This window comes from Amblyraja radiata, chromosome 23 (genome assembly GCF_010909765.2).
Source record: "Amblyraja radiata isolate CabotCenter1 chromosome 23, sAmbRad1.1.pri, whole genome shotgun sequence".
Lineage (NCBI taxonomy): Eukaryota > Metazoa > Chordata > Chondrichthyes > Rajiformes > Rajidae > Amblyraja > Amblyraja radiata.
Genome location: NC_045978.1, coordinates 4,831,149 through 4,856,446, shown reverse-complemented (window position 1 = coordinate 4,856,446; position 25,298 = coordinate 4,831,149). Strand labels below are relative to the sequence as shown.

General features: G+C 43.2%; 1 protein-coding gene across 1 annotated transcript in view; it reads left to right on the top strand.

Moving 5' to 3' along the window:
• samd10 (sterile alpha motif domain containing 10) overlaps window positions 1–8,705 on the top strand; it is a 93,981-nt gene extending 85,276 nt beyond the window's left edge. The window contains exon 5 of the mRNA XM_033041410.1: window positions 8,287–8,705. Coding sequence (XP_032897301.1) covers window positions 8,287–8,309 — 23 coding nt within the window. The 3' untranslated portion in view covers window positions 8,310–8,705. The remainder of the gene's footprint in view (window positions 1–8,286) is intronic.
• Window positions 8,706–25,298: the final 16,593 nt, after the last annotated feature.

The following is a 25,298-nucleotide window of genomic DNA, read 5'->3' as shown; positions in this document are numbered from 1 at the left end:
CACATGGAAGTTCTAGTTTCTTCAATCTTACTATTCTCAGGTCTTCTTTTTATCTGTGATTTAACACCGCTGCTTTGAAGATTGACGCGCACGCAGACGGACGGCCCTTCTTCACGTAATCGCTCATCGTAACTCCTCATAAAATCAAGATCAAACTTCAAACTGGTAAGTTCTCGTTTAATATTACTATTCTGTTCTATTCTGTTCTGTTGTTTTTTCACAATCCGCAGGCATTGCCACTTTCATTTCACTGTACATCTTGTATGTGTAAGTGACATATAAAGTTGACTTGACTTGACTTGACTTGGGTCAGACAGCATCTCTGGGAAACATGGATAGGTTGCATTTTGGGTCAGCACCGTAAGGAAGATTCAGCTCTCGGCTTGTCATCGTCTCATGTATCGAGGTACATTGAAAGAGTTTGCTTGGCATGCTGTCCAACAGATCAAATATTAACCATACTTGGTTACAATCAGTTCTAACTCAAGTACAATAGATAGAGCAAACAGGGAAGATAGTGAGTGCAGAATATAGTTCTCAGCATGGTAGAACACCAGTTCCATAGACTAAGGCCAATGTCATGAATGGGGAGAAGGTGGGAGAATTAGGAGGGAGAGATAGGTCAGCCATGATTGAATGGCAGAGTAGACTTGATGGGCCGAATGGCCTGATTCGACTCCGATTCCTTGTGACCTTATGAATGGGGTAGAGGTGAATCGGACAGTACCCAGCTTATTGAAGGAATGCCGTTCAGAAGCCTGATAACGGACGGGAAAGTGTTCCTGAGTCTGGTGGTCCCTTTCCCATGGCTTTACCCGACAGCCTTTGTGTAGCGTGCTTCACTGCGCTCCAGAACACGTTCTACAGCTGCTGGGAATGCCCCAGGCATCAGTACTCCATTGTAAACTGAACTGGATCCAGAAGAAAGATCCAGGCAGAGCAAATTGCATCTTTCACTCAGTTGATGATCTTCCAGCAGCAGTCAATGTTTGTCTCATTATACATCCCCGGGACCAGCTGGAAGAGCTTGATTCCTGCATCCTGCAGCAGCTTGGGATGAACCTTGACCAAGACCACTGGGTGTGGCATTCCAGATCTTCTTGGTAAACATGCAACCAACCCACAACGAGTGATGGCTGTACGCGCTGACAGAAGAGAAAAACCCTTTGTCCCCTTTGATCTCTCGTTTTCACACCTTACCCTTCCATATCTCTATTTGTCTTCCTCTCCCCTGACATCATCACGCATGTCCTTCATTCCTTCTATCCAGAGATGTTGCCTGTCCTGCTGAGTTACTCCAGCAATTTGTGTCTACCTTTGGTGCATTGATAGGACAGGTTTAGAGGGATGTAGGCCAAATGCAGGCAGGTGCGACTAGTGTAGATGGGGCATGTTGGCTGGTGAGGGTCAGTTGGGTCAAAGGGCCTGTTTCCATGCTGTATGGCTCTGTGACTCTATGAACAGCAACATAGGAAGCATCTGACACCCAAAGATCGGATCCTTCCCTGGGATTAGACTGGGATTGTCGCTCCTACACTCCCATCTAATACATCACTTTGCTCCAGCCAATTCTTGCTGCTCCTCAGACACAAGGGCAGAAGGGCAACACTTACACTACTTGCACCATTTTCACTTTCGTCTGAACGTTCTTACCACTGCTGCCTGGCTCTGGATCCACATGGTAGACTTAAGGTAGACACAAAATGCTGGGGCAGCTCAGTGGGACAGGCGGCGGCTGGATAGAAGGAATGGTTGACTTTTGACTAGAAACACATTGCGGAAACAGGCCCTTCGGCCCACCGAGTCCGCACCGATCAGTGATCATCACCCTGTACACTAACACTCATGTACACACTGGGGACTAGTCTACAACTTACCAATGCCAATTAACCTACAAACCTGTAGTGTGGGAGGAAACCGAACAAAATCAATGTGGAACCTGCAAACTCCATACAGACAGCACCCAAGGTCAGGATCAAACTCGGGTCTCTGGCACTGCAAGGCAGCAACTCTACTGCTGCAACACAATGACATCCCAACTTGAGGAAGAACTGACATTAAAATCAATTCATATTCTACAGACTCATTTCCTAATTAAAACTCACCTTTTTAATTGGCCTCATCCTTTTAAATGCTTCCAATTACTTCATACTGTCCACCATTCTGATTGTTTCTCCACCTAATTAGCAGCATAAATCATCATAAATTTGCATAAATCAGTTTCATTCAACTATTTAAATGAACAAGAGGAACTTTCAACAAGTCCTCTCTGAAGGACACATAGTCCTCTGGTCAGATTCCAACGTCTGCTCTCCTCCTCTGTCTGAAGAAGATTTCCGAGTTGAAACGTCACCCGTCCTTTTTTCTTCAGAGGCGCTGCCTGACCCGCTGAGTTACTCCAGCACTTTGCGCCTATTTTCGGCACAAACCGGCATCTGCAGTTCCTTTCGCACACACCCTGTTTACTTTCCCAGTTAATGCAGATGTGAGATGTAAATGAGAAACAGCAAAGTGTCACCCCATAAAAATGACATGACATTTTGTTTCTGTAACTCCTACTGGAAATGCCACATTCATGCTCCAGTGAGAACTGTTTGAAATTATTATGTAATTTACAGCTGTAACTAACGCACAAAGGAAATAACTCCAGCAGCCTCCACTTTGAAATATTGGGCAAATGATATTGAGCTGCCAGAAAAACTGATAGCTTTGCGGCTGGCCACAGCAATTATTCTGCCGCGGGATTCACACACTGCCTTTGACACTGTGCCTGAATGTGTTTTTATAGCTGCTCGCTTCCAATAATTTAAGTGTCAAAAAATATAAATGGTAAAGAATTACATGCGACGCAACGGAATTAAGAAATGAAGAAAATGGAAGCAGTGTATCAGGCATTCTAACATGGAGTGCTGGGTTAACTCAATGGGTCAGGCGGGATGGATAGGTGACGTTTCGGGGTGGGACCCTTCTTCATTGCCTCCACTGATGCTGCCTGACCCACTGTGTTCCTTCCTCCAGCACTTTGTGCTTTGCTCAAGATTCCAGCATCTGCAGTTTCACGTGTTTCCAGGAGGGATCTATATGACCATAGGCAGTAGGTGCAGGAGTAGGCCATTCGGCCCTTCGGGCCAGCACCGCCATTCAATGTGATCATGGCTGATCATCCCCAATCAGTACCCCGTTCCTGCCTTCTCCCCATATCCCCTGACTCCGCTATCTCTAAGAGCCCCACTTAGACTATGCTTAGCTCTACTCTCCTGGAGAGTCTGAAGAAGGGTCCTGACCCAAAACGTCACCTATCCATGTTCCCCAAACGGCTCACTTAGTTACTCCAGCATTCTGTGTCTTTTTTTTGTGAACCAACGTCTGCAGTTCCTTGTGGCTACAACTTCTCCTGTCCATACTCGCCTTGAGAGAGAAGGGAACTGCAGGATAGCAGTAGAGAGAGAGAGAGAGAGAGAGTGAAGAAGAAGGGACGTTTCAGGTCAAAGCCTTGACATCGGATGTGGGAAACCTTAGAGAGTTTTCAGAGAAACGCAGGAGAGGTGAAGGGAATAAAAGGGAGCAGGAGAGATGGAATTGGCCCGAGTGGTGGTGGAACAAGATGGTATACCTATGTTCATTACTTCATGTCATAGGAGCAGAATCAGGCCATTCAGCCCATCGAGTCTACTCCGCCATTCAAACCTGGCTGTTCTATCTTTCCCTCTCAACCCCATTCTCCTGCCTTCTCCCCACAACCCCAGACTACCGTACTAATCAAGAATCTGTCTATCTCTGCCTTAAAAATATCCACTGACTTGGCCTCCACAGTGGCCTTCTGTGGCAAAGAATTCCACAGATTCACCACCCTCTGACTGCAGATTATTGCACAGAAAAACATCTGTGTGCTGGGGTCGGCATCAGTTCTCCATGTCCAATCATTATGAAGTGAACGTCAAGCTCTAAAATGGGTTTGTATGCCAGGAATTCAATGTAATTACCCCTTTCCACCGTGGACTAGGTGCCAGCATTTCCAGAATCTGGAATCATTTGCTCAAAACTCTCATCATCTCAGTAATGACACTCTGGGCACGCACAGAGCTGCTTTAGCACAGCTGTAAGGTGAACAGCTGCACTGCACTTACTTTCATTCACTATTTTTCCTTGGCTAAAATCTTCGCACTGTTCCATAAACTGTTAAAGTCATAAATGAGATGGGAAGTTTGTGGGGGGTATAATGTTACTGGTTGTACACTGACCTGTAACCCACCTGGCTTGTGTGTAACTGATGATATTTCCATGCTTCATCGGGCGGCAGGGTGGCGCAGTGGTAGAGTTGCTGCCTTGCAGCGCCAGAGACCCGGGTTCGATCATGTCTGTAGGTGACTGAGAGTCTGAAGAAGGGTCTCGACCCGAAACGCCAACCCATTCCTTCTCTGCAGAGATGCTGCCTGGCCCGCTGAGTTACTCCAGCTTTTTGTGTCTATCTTCGGTTTAGGCATCTGCAGCTCCTTTTTACACACTGTGACTGTGGGTGCTGTCTGTACGGAGTTTGTACGTTCACCCCATGACCTGTGTGGGTTTTCTCCGGTTTCCTCCCGCACTCCAGAAACGCACAGGTTTGTAGGTTAATTCGCTTGGCATAACTGTAAATTGTACCCAGTGTGTGCGGGATAGTATTAGTGTGCGGGGATCGCTGTTCGGTGTGGACTCGGTGGGCCGAAGGGCCTGTTTCCCGCTGTATCTCTAAACTTAAACTAAACCAAGATTGACTTTAGGACTTCTATGTGAATGTAGAATTTGCACAGTTAGAACACACAACGGTACAGCACAGGAACAGGCCCTTCGGCCCACAATGTCCCAGCCGAGCATGATGCCAAGTTAAACTAATCCCCTCTTTATATCCATGTGCCTGTCCAAAAGCCTCTTAAATACCACGATTGTATCTGTGTCCACCACAACCCCTGGCAGCACGTTCCAGGCACCCACCACACTCTGTGTGAAATAAAAAGTTGAATATCGTATATACAGCATCAAATAAAACTCCAGAATGTGTCATTTCACTGGATGCCGAGAAGGCGTTTGATAGAGTAGGATGGGAATACTTATTCAATACACTTGAAATATTTAAAATTGGTCCAAAATGTATTTCTTGGATTAAGCTGATATATCATATACCTCAGGCTTCTGTACTTACCAATAATCGGAGATCCCCTTTTTTTCAGGCTCTTTCAAGGTACTAGACAGGGCTGTCCTTTAAGTCTTTTACTGTTTGATATCGTTTGGAACCTTTGGCCACCGCTATTAGGGAATCCCCTAAAATATTTGGTATTGTCCGCGGGAATAAGACACATAAACTATCTCTTTATGCAGATGATCTGTTATTATTCATTTCTAACCCTGAGAAATCTATTCCGGCAATACTAACATTACTTAATCAATTTTAGTTTTTCTGGTTATAAACTAAATCTTAGTAAGAGTGAGCTTTTTCCATTAAACAATCTAGTTTCGAATTATGGACAGTTTCCATTTATAACAACCATATAACAATTACAGCACGGAAACAGGCCATCTCGGCCCTACAAGTCCGCGCCGAACAATTTCTAACAATTTTAGATTGACTACCAAATGTTTTACTTATTTAGGTATTAAGATTACCAAGAAACACAAGGATTTATTTAAAGCTAATTTTACGCCTCTAATTGACCATATCAAACAACAGTTTACTAAATGGTCACCAATGTCCTTATCTTTAATCGGCCGAATCAATGCTATTAAAATGTTTATCTTACCGAAATGTTTGTATTTATTTCAGACGATACCAATTTATATTGCTAAATCTTTCTTCGATATTATTGACTCCAAAATGTCTTCATATATATGACAATAAAAATTCCAGACTAAGTAAAAAATACTTACAGAAATCAAAAAAAGACGGTGGTTTGGCACTGCCGAACCTTAGATTCTACTATTGGGCAGTTAATGCTCGTTATTTAACATTTTGGACAAACGATTTAGAAGATACCCAATGCCCAGGATGGATAAATCTTGAACGTGATTCTATGCAAGGGCTATCATTGGCTTCTATTCTAGGGGCCTCGTTACCTCTTACAATTACGAGATTGAATAAATATATGATTAATCCAATTATAAGACATACATTCCGAATATGGTGTCAATTTCGTAAGTTTTTTGGATTGAATCTTATCAAGTCCTATCATATCTAATTTTTTCTTCCTACCAAGCCTTTCTGTTATGGAAGAGGAAGGGATTAGTAGCTTTTCGTGATTTGTTTTTGGAAGGTTGTTTTTTGAACAACTCTCCAATAAATATAATTTATTAACACACTTTTTTAGATATTCACAAATTAGACATTTTTTGAAGGCTACTCTCTTTTCCGTTACCACATCAAACCAAAATCTTGGAAATTTCTTTACATTTAAACCCTTATCAGAAAGGCTTAATAACAACTATTTATGAGTTGATTTTGAAATTGATACATTTGATAAAAATTAAGAATGACTGGGAAAGAGTCTCTGGAGCATCAGTGGCTGAGCGGAGACGTAAATAGGGTGGACAGAACCTTGTTCCCAGCGTGGAAATGTGAACTCCATGCTGAGTGTGATTGTTTGGTGAAGTTTGGTTCCTTCTGTCTGAGTTTACTGGTAATTCGCCAGCCAGTGTCAAAAGTGCGCAGCGGTAGAGTTGCTGCCACACAGCGCCAGAGACCTGGGATCGATCCTGACTACGGGTGCTGTCTGTACGGAGTTTGTACGTTCTCCCCGTGACCGCGTGGGTTTTCTCCGGGTGCTCCGGTTTCCTCCCACATTCCAAAGACGTGCAGGGTTGTAGGTTAATTGGCTTCTGTAAATTGTCCCTAGAGTGTAGGACAGAACTAGTGTATGTGTGATCATTGGTCGGCGCGGGCAGTGGACCAAAGGGCACGTTTCCATGCTGTATTTCTAAACTAAACTGATATTAGGGACAGTAAGATTTTTGACTTAAACATCACCTAACAATGTTCTCCTGAGATGCTGCCTGACCAACTGAGTTACTCCAGCACTTTGTGTCCTTTATAAATAAATAGCCATCAGGCTATTAAACTCAGCTCAGACAAAACTCTGAACATTAATAGCCCATTATCTGTTTATTTGCACTTTATCAGTTTATTTAATCATATGTGTATATATTTATATAATGGCATATGGACACACTGATCTGTTCTGTATTCATGCCTACTATGTTCCGCTGTGCTGAATCAAAGCAAGAATTTAATTGTCCTATCAGCGACACATGACAATAAACTCTCTTGACGTGGCTCCTCCTTTATGTCTACAAAGCCCTTAACAGGCCTTGCCCCCACCTACATCAAAAGTCTGCTTACCCACCACACCACCTCCAGGTCCCTCAGATCGGCCGACTTGGAGTTACTGAACATCCCGCAGTCTAGGCATAAGCTCAGGGGCAACCACGCCTTTGCGGTTGCAGCTCCTAGACTGTGGAACAGCATCCCTCTTCCCATCAGAACTGCCCCCTCCATCGACTCCTTTAAGTCGAGACTTAAAATTCATCTTTACTCTCAAGCCTTTCTTGACGTCCTCTGAGCGAGGGCTATATGTATGTAGTGATGTATGTACTTAATCTATGAACCACTGTTGTATAACGTTAGTACCTCCACCAATGTAAAGCACTTTGGCCAACGAGAGTTGTTTTTTAAATGTGCTATAGAAATAAAAGTGACTTGACCTGACCTTGACTTGAACTCCACAATAAATCACTCCACTGTAACTAAAAGCAAGATGACTGGATGCAATATTATCAATACAATACAATACAATACAATACAATTTATTGTCATTTGAGCCTCAGTGAGGCTCAAACGAAATTCTGTTTCCACAGCCATACAAACAAAGACAATTCCTAGACATACACACAATTTAGTTCACACAAACATCCATCACAGTGGACCCACTGTGATGGAAGGCAAAGTCTTTTCTCTCCCCTGTTCTCCATGTCTCTCCCGATGTCGAAGCCCCAGGCGGGCGATGATAAGTCCCACGGACATTTTAGGCCGTGCCGGGCGATTTACGGCCCCGCTCCCTGTCTAGAAGTCTCGAAGTTGGAGGTGATCATCAGGTAATCAATCAAAAGGTGATCATCAGGTAATCAATTATTTCCCTCGGCTGTGGCATCACAAAATGCATCCGATTTTCTGCTTGGCAAATCTACGCTTAGAGTTAAGTGGACATTAATGGCTTCCTGTTGTCAGTGTTACTCATCCAGGATGTCTTTCTTTCGTTTCAGCCTCATTTGACAGTGGCTCCTAGCCGACACCTCCCTGCTATGACCATCAACGCCATGGGATCATCTGTGCGGGAGGAGATTTGAAACTGTGAAGTCTCTTGCAGTGAATTCATGTCATCATTCTGCAACGCAGCAACTCTTGGGCTCAGCTGATTCTCGAAACTTCGTCACAATTTTCTTTCCCAGCTTCAAGGCAAACAAAACAAAAAAAAAACACTGACATTTTTCTTTTATAGGTTTGTAAATTGAATACAAAAAAATCCAGTCAGCTGATGGTGAGGATGGAGAGGTTCCACAATTCACTAAATTTGCTCCGTTAAACACTTGACCCTCCATCCCCCTGCTCACAGTTTGCTGTAAGACCAGGCAGGGAGCTAATCAATCTGTTGCAACACAATAAAATGAAAGTGCTCCTGAAATGTATTATAATTGCTCCTGAATTATAATTCAAGCCTCCGGGTTTGACCCACAGTTTGTATTTACCGACAATTTTATCTGAATTATTTCAATATTACCACTGCACCTTGAGCATGAAAGGGCGGCACGGTGGCGCAGTTGGTAGAGTTGCTGCCTCACAGCGCCGGAGACCCAGGTTCGATCCTGACCTTGGGTGCTGTCTGCACGGAGTTTGCACATTCTCCCTGTGACCGCGTGGGTTTCCTCCCACGCCCCAAAGACGTGCAGGTTTATAGGTCGATTGTCCTCTGTAAATTGCTCGTAGTGTGTCAATATGGATGAGAGAGTGGGACAACATAGAACATGTCGAAAGGGACTGCACATGCTGGTTTAAACCGAAGATAGATACATAATGCTGGAGTAGCAGGTCAGGCAGCATCTCTGGAGAAAAGGAATAGGCGACTTCTTCTTCTTGCGTATGCCGTGCACAGCTTAAAGTTGTAGGACAACTTGTTCTATTTTATCTTATTTGATTGTGCACGCCAGGTTGATTGTATTTGGCGAAGCAGGGCAGACCACGTGAAGGTTGCAATCTCCCACTCCGAATAGGTGACGTTTCAGGTCAAGTCTGAAGAAGGGTCTCGACCTGAAACGTCACCCATTCCTTCTCTCCAGAGATGCTGCCTGTCCCACTGAGTTACTCCAGCATTTTGTGTCTATCCTCTAGAAGCTGTTCTTGCTATGTACATGAGATTGTGAAACTGTGAATTTTGAATAATTACATATTTATCTTGATGAAATGTCGTAAACCAGGAAGACTAGGAAGTTGGACTACGGGTGCTGTCTGTACAGAGTTTGTATGTTCTCCCCGTGACCCACGTGGGTTTCCTCCCACACTTCAAAGACGTACAGCTTTGTAGGTCAATTGGCTCAGTAATGATTGTAAATTGTTCCTAGTGTGTAGGAAAATGTTAGTGTGCTGGTCGGCGCGGGCTTAGAGGGCCGAAGGGCCTGTTTCCATGCTGTATCTCTGCACTAAACATAAAAAACAAAACTAAAAATGCTGGAGTAACTCAGTGGGTGAGGAAGCATCTGTGGATCTGGGAGCATCTGGATGAAAAAGTTTTTTCTCACCTCAGTCTTAAATGGCCTCCCCTTTATTCTAAGACTGTGGCCCCTGGTTCCGGACTCGTCCAACATTGAGAACATTTTTCCTGCATCTAGCTTGTCCAGTCCTTTTATAATTTTATATGTTTCTATAAGATCCCCTCTCATCCTTCTAAACTCCAGAGTGTACAAGCCCAGCTGCTCCATTCTCGCAGCATATGACAGAACCTGCCTCCACCGCCCTCTGAGGCAGAGAATTCCACAGACTCACCACTCTCTGTGAGAAAAAGTGTTTCATCGTCTCCATTCTAAATGGCTTACTCCTTATTCTTAAACTGTGGTCCCTGGTTCTGGACTCTCCCAAGATCGGGGCCATATTTCCTGCCTCTAGTGTGTCCAAGCCCTTAACAATCTTGTATGTTTCAATGAGATACCCTCTCATCCTTCCAAACTCCAGAGTGTACAAGCCCAACCGCTCCATTCTCTCAGCATATGACCAGTCCCGCCATCCCGGGAATTAACCTTGTAAACCTACGCTGCACTCCCTCAATAGCAAGAATGTCCTTCCTCAAATTAAGGGACCAAAACTGCACACAATTGATGAGGTTTCGCTAATTCCTTGGACTAATCTTATGTTCTGACGGCTCTGGGCTTAATGCTCCCTTGTGGAATATCACTCAATCAAAACTCTGCTTAACGAAATGAGAAAATAGCTACGAACAAGATATCATGGAAAATATATTTCCTGTAACTCGACATGAAGGTTACAAAATTCGGAAATGTTTGCTCAGATAAACGCTGCGGTGAAGAATTCCCACAGATGGTTTTGCATGCCGTTGAGTTTTGGCCGAGCTTGAAGTTGGCTTGTGGTTACATGCATGTTTTGGGCACTGCGACGGGTCTGTGTGTTGGGAAAGCAAGGACCGTAAACAATGCTGTTCACGAAATAACCAAATACGATCCCACACACACACACACACACACACACACACACACACACACACACACACACACACACACACACACACACACACACACACAGAGGATAAACATGAATGCCATTTGCAGGCAGCAATATGTGGAATGCTTCCTGGTTTCCCGACTGATGCTCCTGAAATATCAAATGGCAGCGGGCTCAGATGTCATGTGAAAGGGGTGAAGTTGAAAGGAGACGTGCCAAAATTTTTTATTTTACACAGGCAGTGGGGGGTGCCTGGAACACACTGCCAGAGTGGTGGTGGTGGAGGCAGATACGATAGTGGCATTTAAGAGGCTTTTGGATAGGCATGTGAATAGACGGATGTGGATCAGGTATAGACAGATACAATTTTCACTCGCCACCATGAGTTACTCCAACATTTTTTTTCGTTTAGTTTAGAGATACAGCGTGGAAATAGGCCCTTCGCACCGACCAGCAATCCCCGTACACTCCCACTATCCTACACACTAGGGACAATTTACAATCTTTACCGAGCAAATTAACCGACAGACAGATAGAGTCATGGAGTCAAAGGTAGACACAAAAAGCTGGAATAACTCAGCGGGACAGGCAGCATCTCTGGAGAGAAGGAATGGGTGACGTTTCGGGTCGAAAACCCTCCTTCACACTGAAGTCATAGTCATACAGTGTGGAAACAGGCCCTTCGGTCCAACTTGCCCACACCGACCAGTATGTCCCATCTACACTTGTCCTATCTGCCTGTGTTTGGTCCATATCCATCTAAACCTGTCTTATCCATGCACATGTCTCAATGTTTCTGAAACGTTGCGATAGTCTCTGCCTCAACTGCCTCCTCCAGCAGCTCGTTCCATACGCCCACCACCCTTAGGTTCTTGTTAAATCTTCTCCCATCACCCTAATTGTATGTCCTCGGGTTCTCGATTCCCCTACTCCGGGCAAGAGACTGTGTGTTTACCCGAACTATTCCTCCCATGATTTTGTACCCCTCTAGAGAGGAGAGTCCCAGCCTGCTCAACCTCTCTCTATAGCTCAGGCCCTCGAGTCCTGGCAACATCCTTGTAAATCTTCTCTGTATCCTTACCACCTTGATGCCGTGCTGTTATTTATAAATGCGGTTGTATATTAAGGGAAAGGATTTATTTCTCATTAATGTCGATCACTAATGAATTTAATTTAACACAATAGCTTCTATGGTTCTATACGAAACATTTTGACAAATTCTGATACAAACTAAAATGACAGTATTCTTGTCTTATTTTGTATGAATCTGCTGAAGTTGTTAGATCTGTGTAAGGACACAAAGTACTGGAGTAAAGGGCCTGTCCCACGGGCATTATTTGCGTGTCACGCAAAGATTTTGTACATCCCAAAATCCTGGGGCACACGCGCACCACCGCGCGTCACTGCCTACGTCACCACGCACCATGCACGCGTCGTGACGTGGAAATGATGTGGCGTAAATGACGGGCAAATGACGCCCAAGTGGGGCAGGCCCTTAACTCACCGGGTCAGGTCGCATCTCTGGAGAACATGGAGAGGTGACGTTTCGGTTCGGGGCCCTTGTTAAGATCGCCCTCCAGAGACGTGGCCTGACCCCGCTGAGTTACTCCAACACTTTGTGTCCTTTTTTTGTAAGCCAGCATCTGCAGTTCCTTGTTTCCACAGTTCTATCCTTCCTTGTTTCCACAGTTCTATCCGAGGCTTGTCCTTATGCATTTGACCATCATTGAATTAGGTTACAGATATACGCAGCCCAGAATGAGCCTGTCATTTTGAAGCTGAGAACTATTGGTGTCTTGTTGAAAAGGGCAGGGATAAATGGCACAAGATGGATATAAAATAGGTGCTGATAGAATAAAAACACTTTGGATTGTAACATAAACTGGATAAATGTTCCCCTCTGAACCTAACTTTGAGAAACTACCTAACGACTCTGCACATTAGTTTTTTATTGATGCAACTTTTGTCATGACTGAAGCACATATATAAGGATGGATTATAGCGAATGGTGTTAAGCCATGCCGTCCAATTTTCATTTGGTCACTTCTGGCTGGACAAGTATAGTTCAGTTTATTATTGTCATGTGTACCGAGATACGGTGAAAAGCGTTTGTTTGGGCGCTGCGCATTCAAAGGAATGACAACACATAAATACAATCAAGCCGTCCACTGTCCACAGATGCAAATAAAGGATAAAGGGAAGTATTTAGAGTGGTAATGAAACAAATTTGGCACTTGTTGAAGTTATCAAGATTCCAGTGTAACTGATCGTGGCTTTATGTTCTGCTTCGACATGCTGATGTAATTCTTTAATACAAAGCAAAAAGGAAACTGCTGGAGGAAGTCAGCAGGTCAGGCAGCACCTTTGGAAGAAATGGACAAATAGCAATTCATGTTGGGACTCTTTATCAGTCTGAAGGAGGGTCCCAACTCCAAATGTTGTCTGACCATTCCCTCCACAGTTGCTGCCTGACCCACTGAGTTCCTCCAGCAGTTGCTGTTTTACATCAGCTTCCAGCATCTCAGTTTCTTACATCTCCCAACAATGTAGAGGCTTTGTTTCACACACAGTGTTTGACTTGGGTGTGTAACCTTGAGTGGAATGTTTTAAGTTCGGCATAAATCAAACTAATATCGTACAATGCATAAGTCGCGGGGGGGGGGGGGGGAGGAGTGGTTCATGTGGAATAAAGTCTGAAGTGTAAGTCTGAAGAAGGGTCTCGACCCAAAATGTCACCCATTCCTTCTCGCCAGAGATGCTGCCTGTCCAGCTGAGTTACTCCAGCTTTTTGTGTCGATATCTTCGGTTTAAACCAGCATCTGCAGTTCCTTCCTACACAAAGTGAATGAAGGGCCCAGGACAAACATTCTGCACAAAAGTGAAATGTGCAAAAAATGTCAGGCAAAAGCAGATTTGTCCAACGTTTGACTACAACATTCTTGATATCTCACCCCTTTGCATCAACAATACTGACACGTAAGCTTGGCATGTTATTTAAAACCCTCAAGAAAGGATGTGGCCAAGGCAAGTACGAAGAAATAATCAAGATCGGTGCAAAAAAAAGTGAGGAAGAATGAAAACTAAAGGAATACAAAACTTTGAGCTAGGAATTGTCTACTTTCTAATGTGTGCTTTCTTCAAAATATTTTCCCCAGTTAAACAATCACCACATCATCAAAGCTGGGATAACATTTCAAATACTGTATAAACCGTGATATTTTGGGTGACATGTAGATGAAGCTGGGTTTAAAAAAAACAAAAACCTTGCAGTTCTTCAGCATGTCAAACACTCATGAAACGACGTATTATGAAGATTTAGGTTTTCACAACAGATACTGGGGCATTCATTTGTATCTTTGTGGTGGGTGAGCAGAAACTAGGTCAGTGGTATTTTAGAGAAAGAAATATGGGAATGTTTTCCATTTGAGGTGAAAACATAAATGATTTCCCAGCTGACATCAAACTACCATTGGACACTTCCAAGATAGTGCATATTCGGACTTTTTAGTCTTACCAATATCTCATTTATAAAATCTAGAATTGATTAATTCATCATCATTAACTAATATTTAATAAATACATGTAAAACTAGTTTAGTTTGATGATAAATGTAAAGTTTTTTGCTGTTTTTGGTTCTTTGGCAAGATCACTGTTAGAAAAAAATCCATGCATGGTCAATGGACTAAAATGGAAAGACTATTGATGATCATCAGGGACTTGTAAAAATTCATCTCACTTTTTACTAAGTAGTAAATATATGCCTCGAAATGCAGGGATTCCTGCTCACAATGCACCCCCCACCTCCCCATGTTGTAATTAATTGTATAAGTGTGCATGTTAAAGTCTGTTAACAAATCTTCTAACATTTTATAATTGTTACTGTACCTGCGTGAGACTAAATGTTCTTTGGTATTGTCGTATCACAAACGGAGGATAATCCTTCCCTCATTTTTGTTAAGGTTCCTTTTTCAAAATTCTGCTTCTTCCGTGGGTTTTGCTGGAAGAAAATATCGTAAAATGATCCTTGATTATTTTTCCAGAACAACTGACAAAATAATTAGATAAGGATTGTTGTAAGAAATGAATTGTGTTGTAAAATTATACATGTCTGCTGTAAATTTGTAACTGTAATCTACAATATATATGTAAGGGTAGATTTTATAAGCTGTTGCTTGGAATTTTATGCAAAAGGGATATATATATATGTATATATATATATCAGAAATTTGAAGAGTGCTGTAAAATTAAAGGGGGAGTCATATTCTGTTTCCATACCAGATGCACAAGCTTTAGTAAGCCGGGACTGTTAATATATATTATCTAACCTAGAATATCAAAATGACTGAGAAAAAAATGGACTGTGCTTAATAATAGAACCTATAGATTTACAGGTTCACTTTGACCTATTGTTGCCTAATGCTTTTACCATTTGATACATGAAGCACCAGGGGGATTTTATCCATCTCTCTGTACGTTTGTTTGGGAAGTAAGAAAGGCTTCTTTATGTTGATTCCGTTACGTCCGTTTTTAAGTGTTTTTATGGATAAAATTACTGCAGCTGACAGACCTGAAATGGCAACGGTCTTGAGAGGTTCTTAGTCTGTTTACAATCTTTCCCCCCCCCCATAATTGTTCCTTTTTCAACTCAGCACATCACTAACATGAAGCACAATGTGCGCTCGCCAGTATTATTGTATCATGGATATTATGCCATCTGTTTGTAGTAACATCAGACTTGCTTCTGCTGTTCGGGGATAATGAGATTCTTCCCTGGGTTTCCTCTGCTCCAATTAGAGGTTTTTCTTGAAACTCCAGCTGGAAACTAAAAACATATTAAAGTTCACCAGATTTGAAGCATTTTGTCTTAATTCAATAATTATAAAGGTTCAGCAGTGGATACAAATAGGAACTAATTGTCAAATATGTTCTGCTTTGGCAACTGAATTCACTTCTCATTTCAAGTTCAAGTTCAAGTTACATTTAGTGTCATACACCAATTGAAATTTAAGTTACCATGCAGACACACAAATAAGATAAACACAACACTATAGAGTTTAACATGAACATAAACATCCCCATTTCGAATTGTTCTGGCCACAGAGACATTTTCATGGGTATTGATCGAGCATCGTGGTCATATTACAAGAGGCAATGGTAAGACAAGGAAAAGAAGATGAGTCTCAACTAGATATGTCGCCTATCCGTGTTCTCCAGCGATGCTGCCTGACCTCCTGAGATACTCCAGCACTTTGTGCCCTTGCTGGTAACCCATGGGTAGAAACAAGGAACTGCAGGTGCTGGTTAATACACAAAAGGACACAAAGTGCTAGAGGAACTCAGCAGGTCAGGCAACATCTCCGGAGAGGGGTCTTGACCCGAAAACATCGTCTATCCATGTTCTCCAGGTAATCCAAAGGACTGGACCAACAATCCAGAGTCCTGACTTTAAACCCACCAAGACAGCTTTGGAATTGAAATGAAGTTCAAGTTCAAGTTCACACTTATCGCCACATGCACCAATTAGTGTACAGTGGAATTTGACATACCATGCAGCCATATAAATAATAGAGCACAATACACAATAGAATACAACATGGCCATCCAACCCAGTGCAATCAACATTTATCACTGTGGAGGAAGGCAATAACTTTGTCAGTCCTCCTCCTTTGTTCGTCCGTGGTCGGGGCCATGAACCCTCCGCAGTCACCGCTACGGATGGCTCGATGTACAGGCCCTCTCGTCAGGATGCTCGAAACTCCGACATCGCGACGGACGGTCCCGAATCGAACGCTTCCTATCGGAGACTGGGGCTTCACGATGTTAAAGGCCGCAGGCCGGCAGTCGGAGCTCTTAAAGTCCACGCCGCGCCCGTGGCTAGAAGCTCCGCAGACCGCGGTTTCAGGATGTCGTACTCCGCGGGGTAGCGATCGGAGCGCCAATGACACTCCAATGACGCCCAAGTGGGACAGGCTCTTAACTCAGCGGGTTAAGCAGCATCTCTGGAGAGATAGAATGGATGACGTTTCAGGTCGGGACCCTTCTTCAGACTCTGTACAGAGTTGGTATATTCTCCCTGTGACCGCGTGGGTTTTCTCCGGGTGCTCTCCGATTTCCCACAACATTCCAAAGACGTGCAAGTTTGTAGGTGAATTGGCTTCTGTAAATCGCTCCTAGTCTGTAGGATAGCACTAGTGTACGGGTGATCGCTGACTGGCGTGGACCTGGTGGGCTGAAAAGCCAGTTTCCAGCGAAGATAGACACAAAATGCTGGAGCAACTCAGTGAAAGTCTGAAAAAGGGTCTTGACCTGAAACGTCACCTATTCCTTTTCCCCAGAGATGTTGCCTGACCCGCTGAATTACTCCAGTATTTTGTGTCCATCTTCGGAGTAAGCCAGCATCTGCAGTTCCTCCCAACACTGTTTCCATGCTGTTTCGCTAAACTAGACATGTATGTATGAGGGCACCTGGTTTTTCACATGTACTTCGATCTGCAGCTGGCTCCTGATAATGTGTGTTCACTTCAGCAGGAAGCACCTGCTTGCTTCAGCGACTGTCCTCTCACCATCTGCCTCCTCTCTTATCTAAATATTTCCCTTCATATCAGTTCTCCTTCATTGTGGATCAAGGTCAACTCTGGGGATGCAAACGCAAATCTCATTCTACTTCTTTCAATTGCTTTCATGGAGCTACTTCTCCCCAGTCATTTGTCTATTAAACACTACAACCTCAAATAAGCCCTGAAATACATAGACTATTATTGTTATTATTGCACTATTATTGTTTGTTTTTTGTGTGCGTGTATATATATAATAATATATATAATATATATATAATATTAAAACTGTGTGTGTGTGTGTGTGTTTCTGCCTGACTTGTGGGTGCCAGCCTTTGATTCGTTGCTACGCCAACACCAGACGCAGAAACGCCGAGATGTTTTCCATTTCGGTAGAGATTTCACTTTTCATTTCAAGTATTCACTCCTGATTAAATTTTGTCGTGTTTATGTACACATTTTTAATAAAATCCTTCTCCCCCCCCCCCCCCGCCCACTCACTCATTTTGTCGCCTCCTGTTGGCGAGCGACCATAACGGCTGCTGGCTCCCGCCTCTCGCCTCAAAGACGCCATTTAAAAACAGCCGCAATGCTGAGTGCTGGAATCTTATGTTCGGCTCGAGTTGGAGGACCACGTCTCCCGTGGGGGCCACGGGTAGGGAACGGCTGCGTTGGGGGAACACTTGGTCTTGTATATATATGTATATAATAGACAATATGTGCAGGAGTAGGCCATTTGGCCCTTCGAGCCAGCACCGCCATTCAATGTGATCATGGCTGATTATCCCCAATCAGTACCCCGTTCCTGCCTTCTCCCCATATCCCCTGACTCCGCTATTTTTCTCTCTCGTTTATTATATTGTTTGCAGTGTATTATGTTTCCATATTCTGTTGTGTTGCTGCAAGTAAGAATTTCATTGTTCTATCTGGGACACATGACGATAAAACACTCTCGACTCTTGACTCAAACCTCAGCTCATTCCGCGGGTATTCCTGTGTCTTTTCACTGTACCTCGGTACACGTGACAATAAAGTGAAAAAAAATAGACACAAAAAGCCGTAGGAACTCAGCGGGGACAGGCAGCATCTCCAGAGCGAAGGAATGGGTGACGCTTCGAGTCGAGACCCTTCTGCAGTCTCGACCCGAAACGTCACCATTCCCTTCTCTCTAGAGATGCTGCCTGTCCGGCTGAGTTCCTCCAGCATTTTGTGCCTATCTTCGATTTAAACATAACATTTCGTAGAAACATAAAACCTGAAGAAGAGATTAAAAAAAAGAATCAAAGAAAAGAAAAAAACAAAAACAAAAAAAATCCTCAAAAATAGAGAAAAATAGAGAACAAAAGATATAAGAAAATAAAATAAGATAAAAGGGATATACCTACTTCGTATCTTTGCACACCCCTCACCAGGTCCTGAAACCGTTTATTTTCAAAGTTATGTTGCACCCTATACTTGTAATAAGTCGATAAATGGAGACCAAATCTTTTGGAAGTGGTCTGGTTTGCCTGCTAGGAGGAATCTCATGTCTTCCAGGTGTAACATTTCGGACATATTTGAAATCCCACATTTTTATCGTTGGTGTGGGAGCGTTTTTCCAAAATTTAAGTATACGTTTTTTGGCAGTGAGTAGCTTTTATTCTTTAATGCATAAATGTGGAGGGTGATAACCAGTGATTTATGCTAATAAAACTTCATTAAACAAAGACATTTTCAGTAAGGGATCATAATTCAGTCTGAAGAAGGGTTCTCGACCCGAAACGTCACCCATTCCTTCTCTCCAGAGATGCTGCCTGTCCCGCTGAGTTACTCCAGCATTTTGTGTCTATGTTTGGTTTAAACCAGCATCTGCAGTTCCTTCATACATACTTCACTGTGTATCATGGTACACAGGCATAGTCGGTTCTACCCAGTTCTGTAGATAAAATAAAAAACACACAAAGTGCTGGAGTAACTCAGCAAGTCAGGCATCATCCTTGGAGAACATGGATAGGTTCCTTCCTCTAGTTTCACATTTCACGCCTCTTCTATCCTTACCTTCCTATCTCACACTTTTTGTCTTTTCATCTCTGGCCTTTGTCCACCCATCTGCCAACCCCCCCCACCCCCCCCCCCCCCCCCCCCCCACCCCCCCCCCCCCGCTTCTGTATCCCCGCCATCACTTGCCAGACTTTGTCCCACCCCATCTCTCTTCCAGCTTTCTCCCCCCTACTACAATCAGTCTGAAGAAGGGTCCCAACCCGAAACTGACCCGCAAAGTTACTCCAGCACTTTGTGTCTTTTTCTGTAAACCAGCATCTGCAGTTCATGGTGTCCAAACAAGAAATGTAAAGGTGGCACAATACAAGCACATTTTTAACAATATTGATTCTGTTCATCAGATTATTACAACAAAGAGGCACCAGGACATTATGATATTATTGCAATAAAGCAGAAACAACTTTATAAGGAGCAGTTTTAAATGTGCATATCATGAGAAAATTCTTAAAACGATACAGTAATTTAGATATTTTCTTATTTATTATCTTACTAATTTGCTGGAATCTGGGCGACGGTCCACATTTTTTTACTGTCTGCGATGTAATTGCTGCAAATGCTAAGATGTATTATGCAGCACTTCATCTAGTGTGAATGTAGCCGTTGCTGTTGCAGTGTTTATTGGTTAGGCAGACATCCTGGTCTTTTCCATGTAAACCAAATGATATCGCGCGGGCAGGATTGCCTCCTACTGGTCGCAAACTTCCCGTAACTGTAGTCGAGAGCGTTTGTTGTCATATGTCCCAGACGGAACAATGAAATTCTTACTTGCAGCAGCACACCAGCATATGTAAACATAGTACTCTGTAAACAATATTATAAACAGGAAGACAGACAGACAGACAGACAGACAGACAGACAGACAGACAAACAGACAGACAGACGGACAGACGGACGGACAGACAGACAGACAGACAGACAGACAGACGGACAGACGGACGGACGGACGGACGGACGGACGGACGGACGGACGGACGGACGGACGGATGGACGGACGGATGGATGGATGGATGGATAGATGGATAGATGGATAGACAGATAGATAAGACTGTACAACTCCTCCCCCTTCTGTTGTGGGGTAGACTGACTTCCTTTTCCTCCCACCCTCCCCTTCCCTTCTCCAATCTTTACACATCTGCGATCCTGGACTGTCCACTCGTCACTTTAATTTCATGTTTCATGTACCTAGTTGTGTTTTATGACTGTTGGCAGACCAATTTCCCTCCTGGGAAAAATAAAGTTCTATCATATCGCATATAGATGCTGGAGTGCTGGAGTAGCTCAACGGGTCATGCGGCATCTCTGGAGAAAGGGAATAGCAGACATACACTGTATATAGGCAGACTATGTATAGTCTATATATAGCGCAAGGTGGCAATTATTGGTGGTTTGGCGAGACTAATTGTACAGTGGAATAAATCAGCTGGCAGATGGAGAAGAATCGGATCTGTAGAGCGTTTCTATAATTCAGATGACAGGATTTTTTTTCGCATGCTCTGCCATAACTTTTCAAGCAATTTATGGCCATCACCTAACAGCCCCCGATTTGAGCTGTAATTTCCCGAATGCATGCTATTGGCAGGAAGTCACACCCACCAGCCAGATGTATTAAATAATCGCAGACATCTGACCTTAATTTTCCATTCGTTAAATCATAATATCACGAACTTGGATTAATTACCCTCTAAATACTTTTACACCATTTGTCCTTCATGCCAAACGAGTTTGCAATTAAGCGCCATTTTGTGGATTGTTATGAATCCTGGAATTCAGAAAGAATGTTATAAATTCTCCAATCTATACTAAAAAAAGCCTCCTTGAATATGTCCTTTCTACACCAATATATTATGACGTGCTGTGCAATAAGTTTATATTACTCATTATATTATATTACTCATTCAATGGCAGTAGCTTGACTATTCAACACCCCCACCCTTTCCACTGCCCGATGCCATATGCAGAAGATAGCTGGAGTAACTGGAGATGCCATATGCAGAAAGCTGGAGTAACTCAGTGGGACAGGCAGCATCTCTGGAGAGAAGGAATGGGTGACGTTTAGGGTCGAGACCCTTCTTCAGACTCTCAGTGTCACCCATTCCTTCTCTCCATGGAAGCTGCCTGTCCTGTTGAGTTACTCCAGCCTTTTGTGTCTATCTTCGGTTTAAACCAGCATCCACAGTTGCTTCCTACCAATAGACAATAGACAATAGGTGCAGGAGTAGGCCATTCGGCACTTCGAGCCAGCACCGCCATTCAATGTGATCATGGCTGATCATCCACAATCAGTATCCCGTTCCTGCTTTCTCCCCATGCCATATACATACAGATACAGAGATACACCGGGGAAACAGGCCCTTCGGCCCACCCAGTCCACGCTGACCAGTGATCCCTGTTATACTAGCACTATCTGACACACTAGGGACAATTTACAATTTTTACTAAAGTCAATTAACTTCCGAACCTGCACGTCTTTGGAGTGTGGGAGGAAACTGGAGCTCCCCGGGGAAAACCCACCTGGTCACGGGGAGAACGTACAAACTCCGTACAGACGGCACCCGTAGTCAGGATCGAACCCGGGTCTCTGGCGCTGTGAGGCACAACTCTCCCGCTGCACCACTGTGCTGCCCCGTATGTGGGGTTCAAATAGAACAACTCACTTTGGAGTCGTCATGTAATCGCTGTGGGTCCAAGAGCAAGTCAGAGGCTGGGTGTCGACTTGTGGGAGTGAGTCATCCATTGTCACCCCAAAAGCTTCCAACGTCTGCAAGGCACAAGTCAGGAGCTCGATGGAATACCTTCCACTGCATTACTATAGATCTAAAAACACACAAGTTGTTCAGTAACGTCAAGGACAAACTGGAAGATGCATTCCCTCCATTATCAATTGTCTATCCATGATCAATATTTTCAACCTAAATATCCACAGTATAGTTTTAGTCAGATGTATTGTGCAAAAAATAATGATTTAGATTATCTTGAGAGTGGATGTTTCTGGATTAATTGATGGGAATTAAACATTAAATTCCTTCCATTTGGCATATAAATTCATGACAAAGTGAGATTTAAAAATCATGTTATATTGTGAATTCTTGTGTGAATGGGATCAGTTTGTTATTTGGATACTTAGGCTATTTATAACTTTTAGCCTTTTCTTAAGAAATGGATAGATGTTTGGATCTAGTAATTGAATTTAGATGAATTTAATTGATTAGATGAATTGATGAAACTGATGAATATACATTTTTGTTGGGTATTTACTATTTGTTTTAGCGTTTAACTTTGTCATTTCTATCTTTTTTTTCTAAAACTGCAAATAATAACTTGTTTCTGTTAATGCTGTTCAGTGTTTTTTCTTCTTTCAATCTTCTAAATTCTAGCGAGTACAAGCCGAGTCTATCCAATCTTTCTTCATATGAAAGTCCTGACATCCCAGGAATCAGTCTGGTGAACCTTCTCTGTACTCCCTCTACGGCAAGAATGTCTTTCCTCAGATTAGGAGACCAAAACTGTACGCAATACTCCAGGTGTGGTCTCACCAAGACCCTGTACAACTGCAGGATGATCTACAGGACATTCTTAATGGGGAAAGTAGTGGGTAGAAAGGCATGTCGTGCGTGGTTTGAAGTTTACAATGCCAAAATTGAAAGTTGAGGAAAAACAAGGTGTACAGAGTTGCTTATTGGTTACAATTTGAGGAGTATGATGATGCTACTGATTATGATATGCCAATGTACCAGCTAGCAACTGTTCTTCTCCATAAAGACTTGGAGATTGTAATTTATTTACCTATCTGTTACGGACAAACAGCATATAATACAATAATATTAAAGTTCTGATCTTGAGAATTTCACATTGTTGAATTTTCAAGGCAGTCTGGGTGTTACTATTTACGTCACAATGGTCAATTTTGTAATTAGCTACAATTAGGTAACTAACTAATTATATGCTTTAATTTCAGGCCATCCAAGTAAAATGTTTCATATTTGTTTCAGAATGCTTCAATCTATTTCAACCAGTTCTCTTAATTTTTAAGAAAGTTATGGGCTTTTGACTGTCCTTGATCACAGCTTTTGTGTTAAGTCAATGCAAAAGCAATAGGAACAAGATGCTAATTTCCGAGTATGAAAATGAGCATAACTTTTTTAATACTGAAGATATGAAAGTGAATTAAGTGTCAAATTAAACTTCTTTTTATGCTTTATCTGATGGGATAAATTACAGGCTTGATTTTTAAAATCTCAAAATGTTGTAACATTCCTATTAGTTGGTTGCAGGTTTAAAGACAGACAAATAAAAATTGTAATAACACAAGTAAAAAGTTTAAAATCCCTCCAGCGTTATTGATATAAATTATTATACATTGGCCTTGAAACTTTTGACTGGATTTTAGATACTTGAGCACTGATTTAATGGAAGGCAGCAAACAGCTGCATTATAACTTTCCACCGAGATTCATTGCTATCAATTTGCATTCTATTCACATGATGTTTGCATCTGGCTTATTGCCAGTTGCCTGGTGTGGCCCAGAGTTCAGGCTCCAAATGTGGAAGGCTGGCTCCTGACTGGCGTTTAATTGACTGTTTTGACTTTAATAATCTATCAAGCGGGTTTAGACAACAACCGATAGCGGATAAACTTAGCTGCCCATGTTACTAACTAAACAGGAAGGAACTGCAGATGCTGGTTTAAACCGAAGATGGACACAAAAAGCTAGAGTAACTCAGCCGGGTCAGACAGCATCTCAGGAGAGAAGGAACAGGCGGCCCTTCTTCAGACTCGACCCGACCTAATCACCTATTCCTTTTCTCCAGACATGCTGTCTGACCTGCTGAGTTACTCCATCTTTTTGAGTCCATCTACTACCTAAGCTGCCAGCTTACTCAATGATACTTTATTGCCATGTCTAGTTCTTTAATTTAGTTACCCCTTATGGGCTTGTCCCACTTAGGCGATTTTTTAGCGGACTGCCGTCGACTGTCAAGTTGCCGGCAGTCGCCTGAAAAACCGGGAACGGGAACAGCGACTGTCAGATTGGACACACACACACACAAACACATCGCAAAGGCAGGGGCAGCCAGGGGGGGGTCTGAAGGTGGAGAGGGTGTTGTGGGTGCTTTTCCAAACGTCGCTTCCATTTTCCATCATTGAAACAAGGCTAACTACGCTGACAGCGAGGGGAACCCCCTTCAAAACCGTGCATCATCATGGTCATAATTATGTATATGTTTACCCACTGTCTCCACTTGTATCATTGCAAAGATTAATAATTTAACCTGGGCCCGGCACACTTCAGTCAAGAGGGTTTAATTCATTTCCTTCTCACCGGAGAATCCGCCCATTCCTTCTCTCCAGAGATGCTGCCTGTCCCGCTGAGTGACTCCAGCACTTTGTGTCTATCCTCGGTTTCCTTGTCAGACGTACGGACAACTGTTGTACAAATGCATTACCACCAAAGGTGGACACAAGTGCTGGAGAAACTCAGCGGGTGAGGCAGCATCTACGGAGCGAAGGAAATAGGCAACGTTTCGGGTCGAGACCCTTCTTACCACCAAGATCGACACACAAAGCTGGAGTAACTCAGCGGGACAGGCAGCATCTCTGGAGAGAAGGAATGCCAGTCTGAAGAAGAGTCTCGACCCGAAACATCACCCATTCTTTCTCTCCAAAGATGCCGTCTGTCCCGCTGAGTTACTCCAGATTTTTGTGTCTGCCTTGGGTTTAAACCAGCATCTGCAGTTCCTTCCTAAACCAGAATTTCAACCAAGGCCGACTTGGAAAAAGTACCGCCAACGCATTATTCCTGGACGTGGCCGTCAGTGTGGTTTTTCCCGTGTAGGAAGGAACTGCAGATGCTGGTTCACGCCGAAGATGTCTGGTTCACACACAATGCTGGAGTAACTCAGCGGGACCGGCAGCATCTCTGGACAGAAGGAATAGGTGGCGTTTTCGGGTCTGAA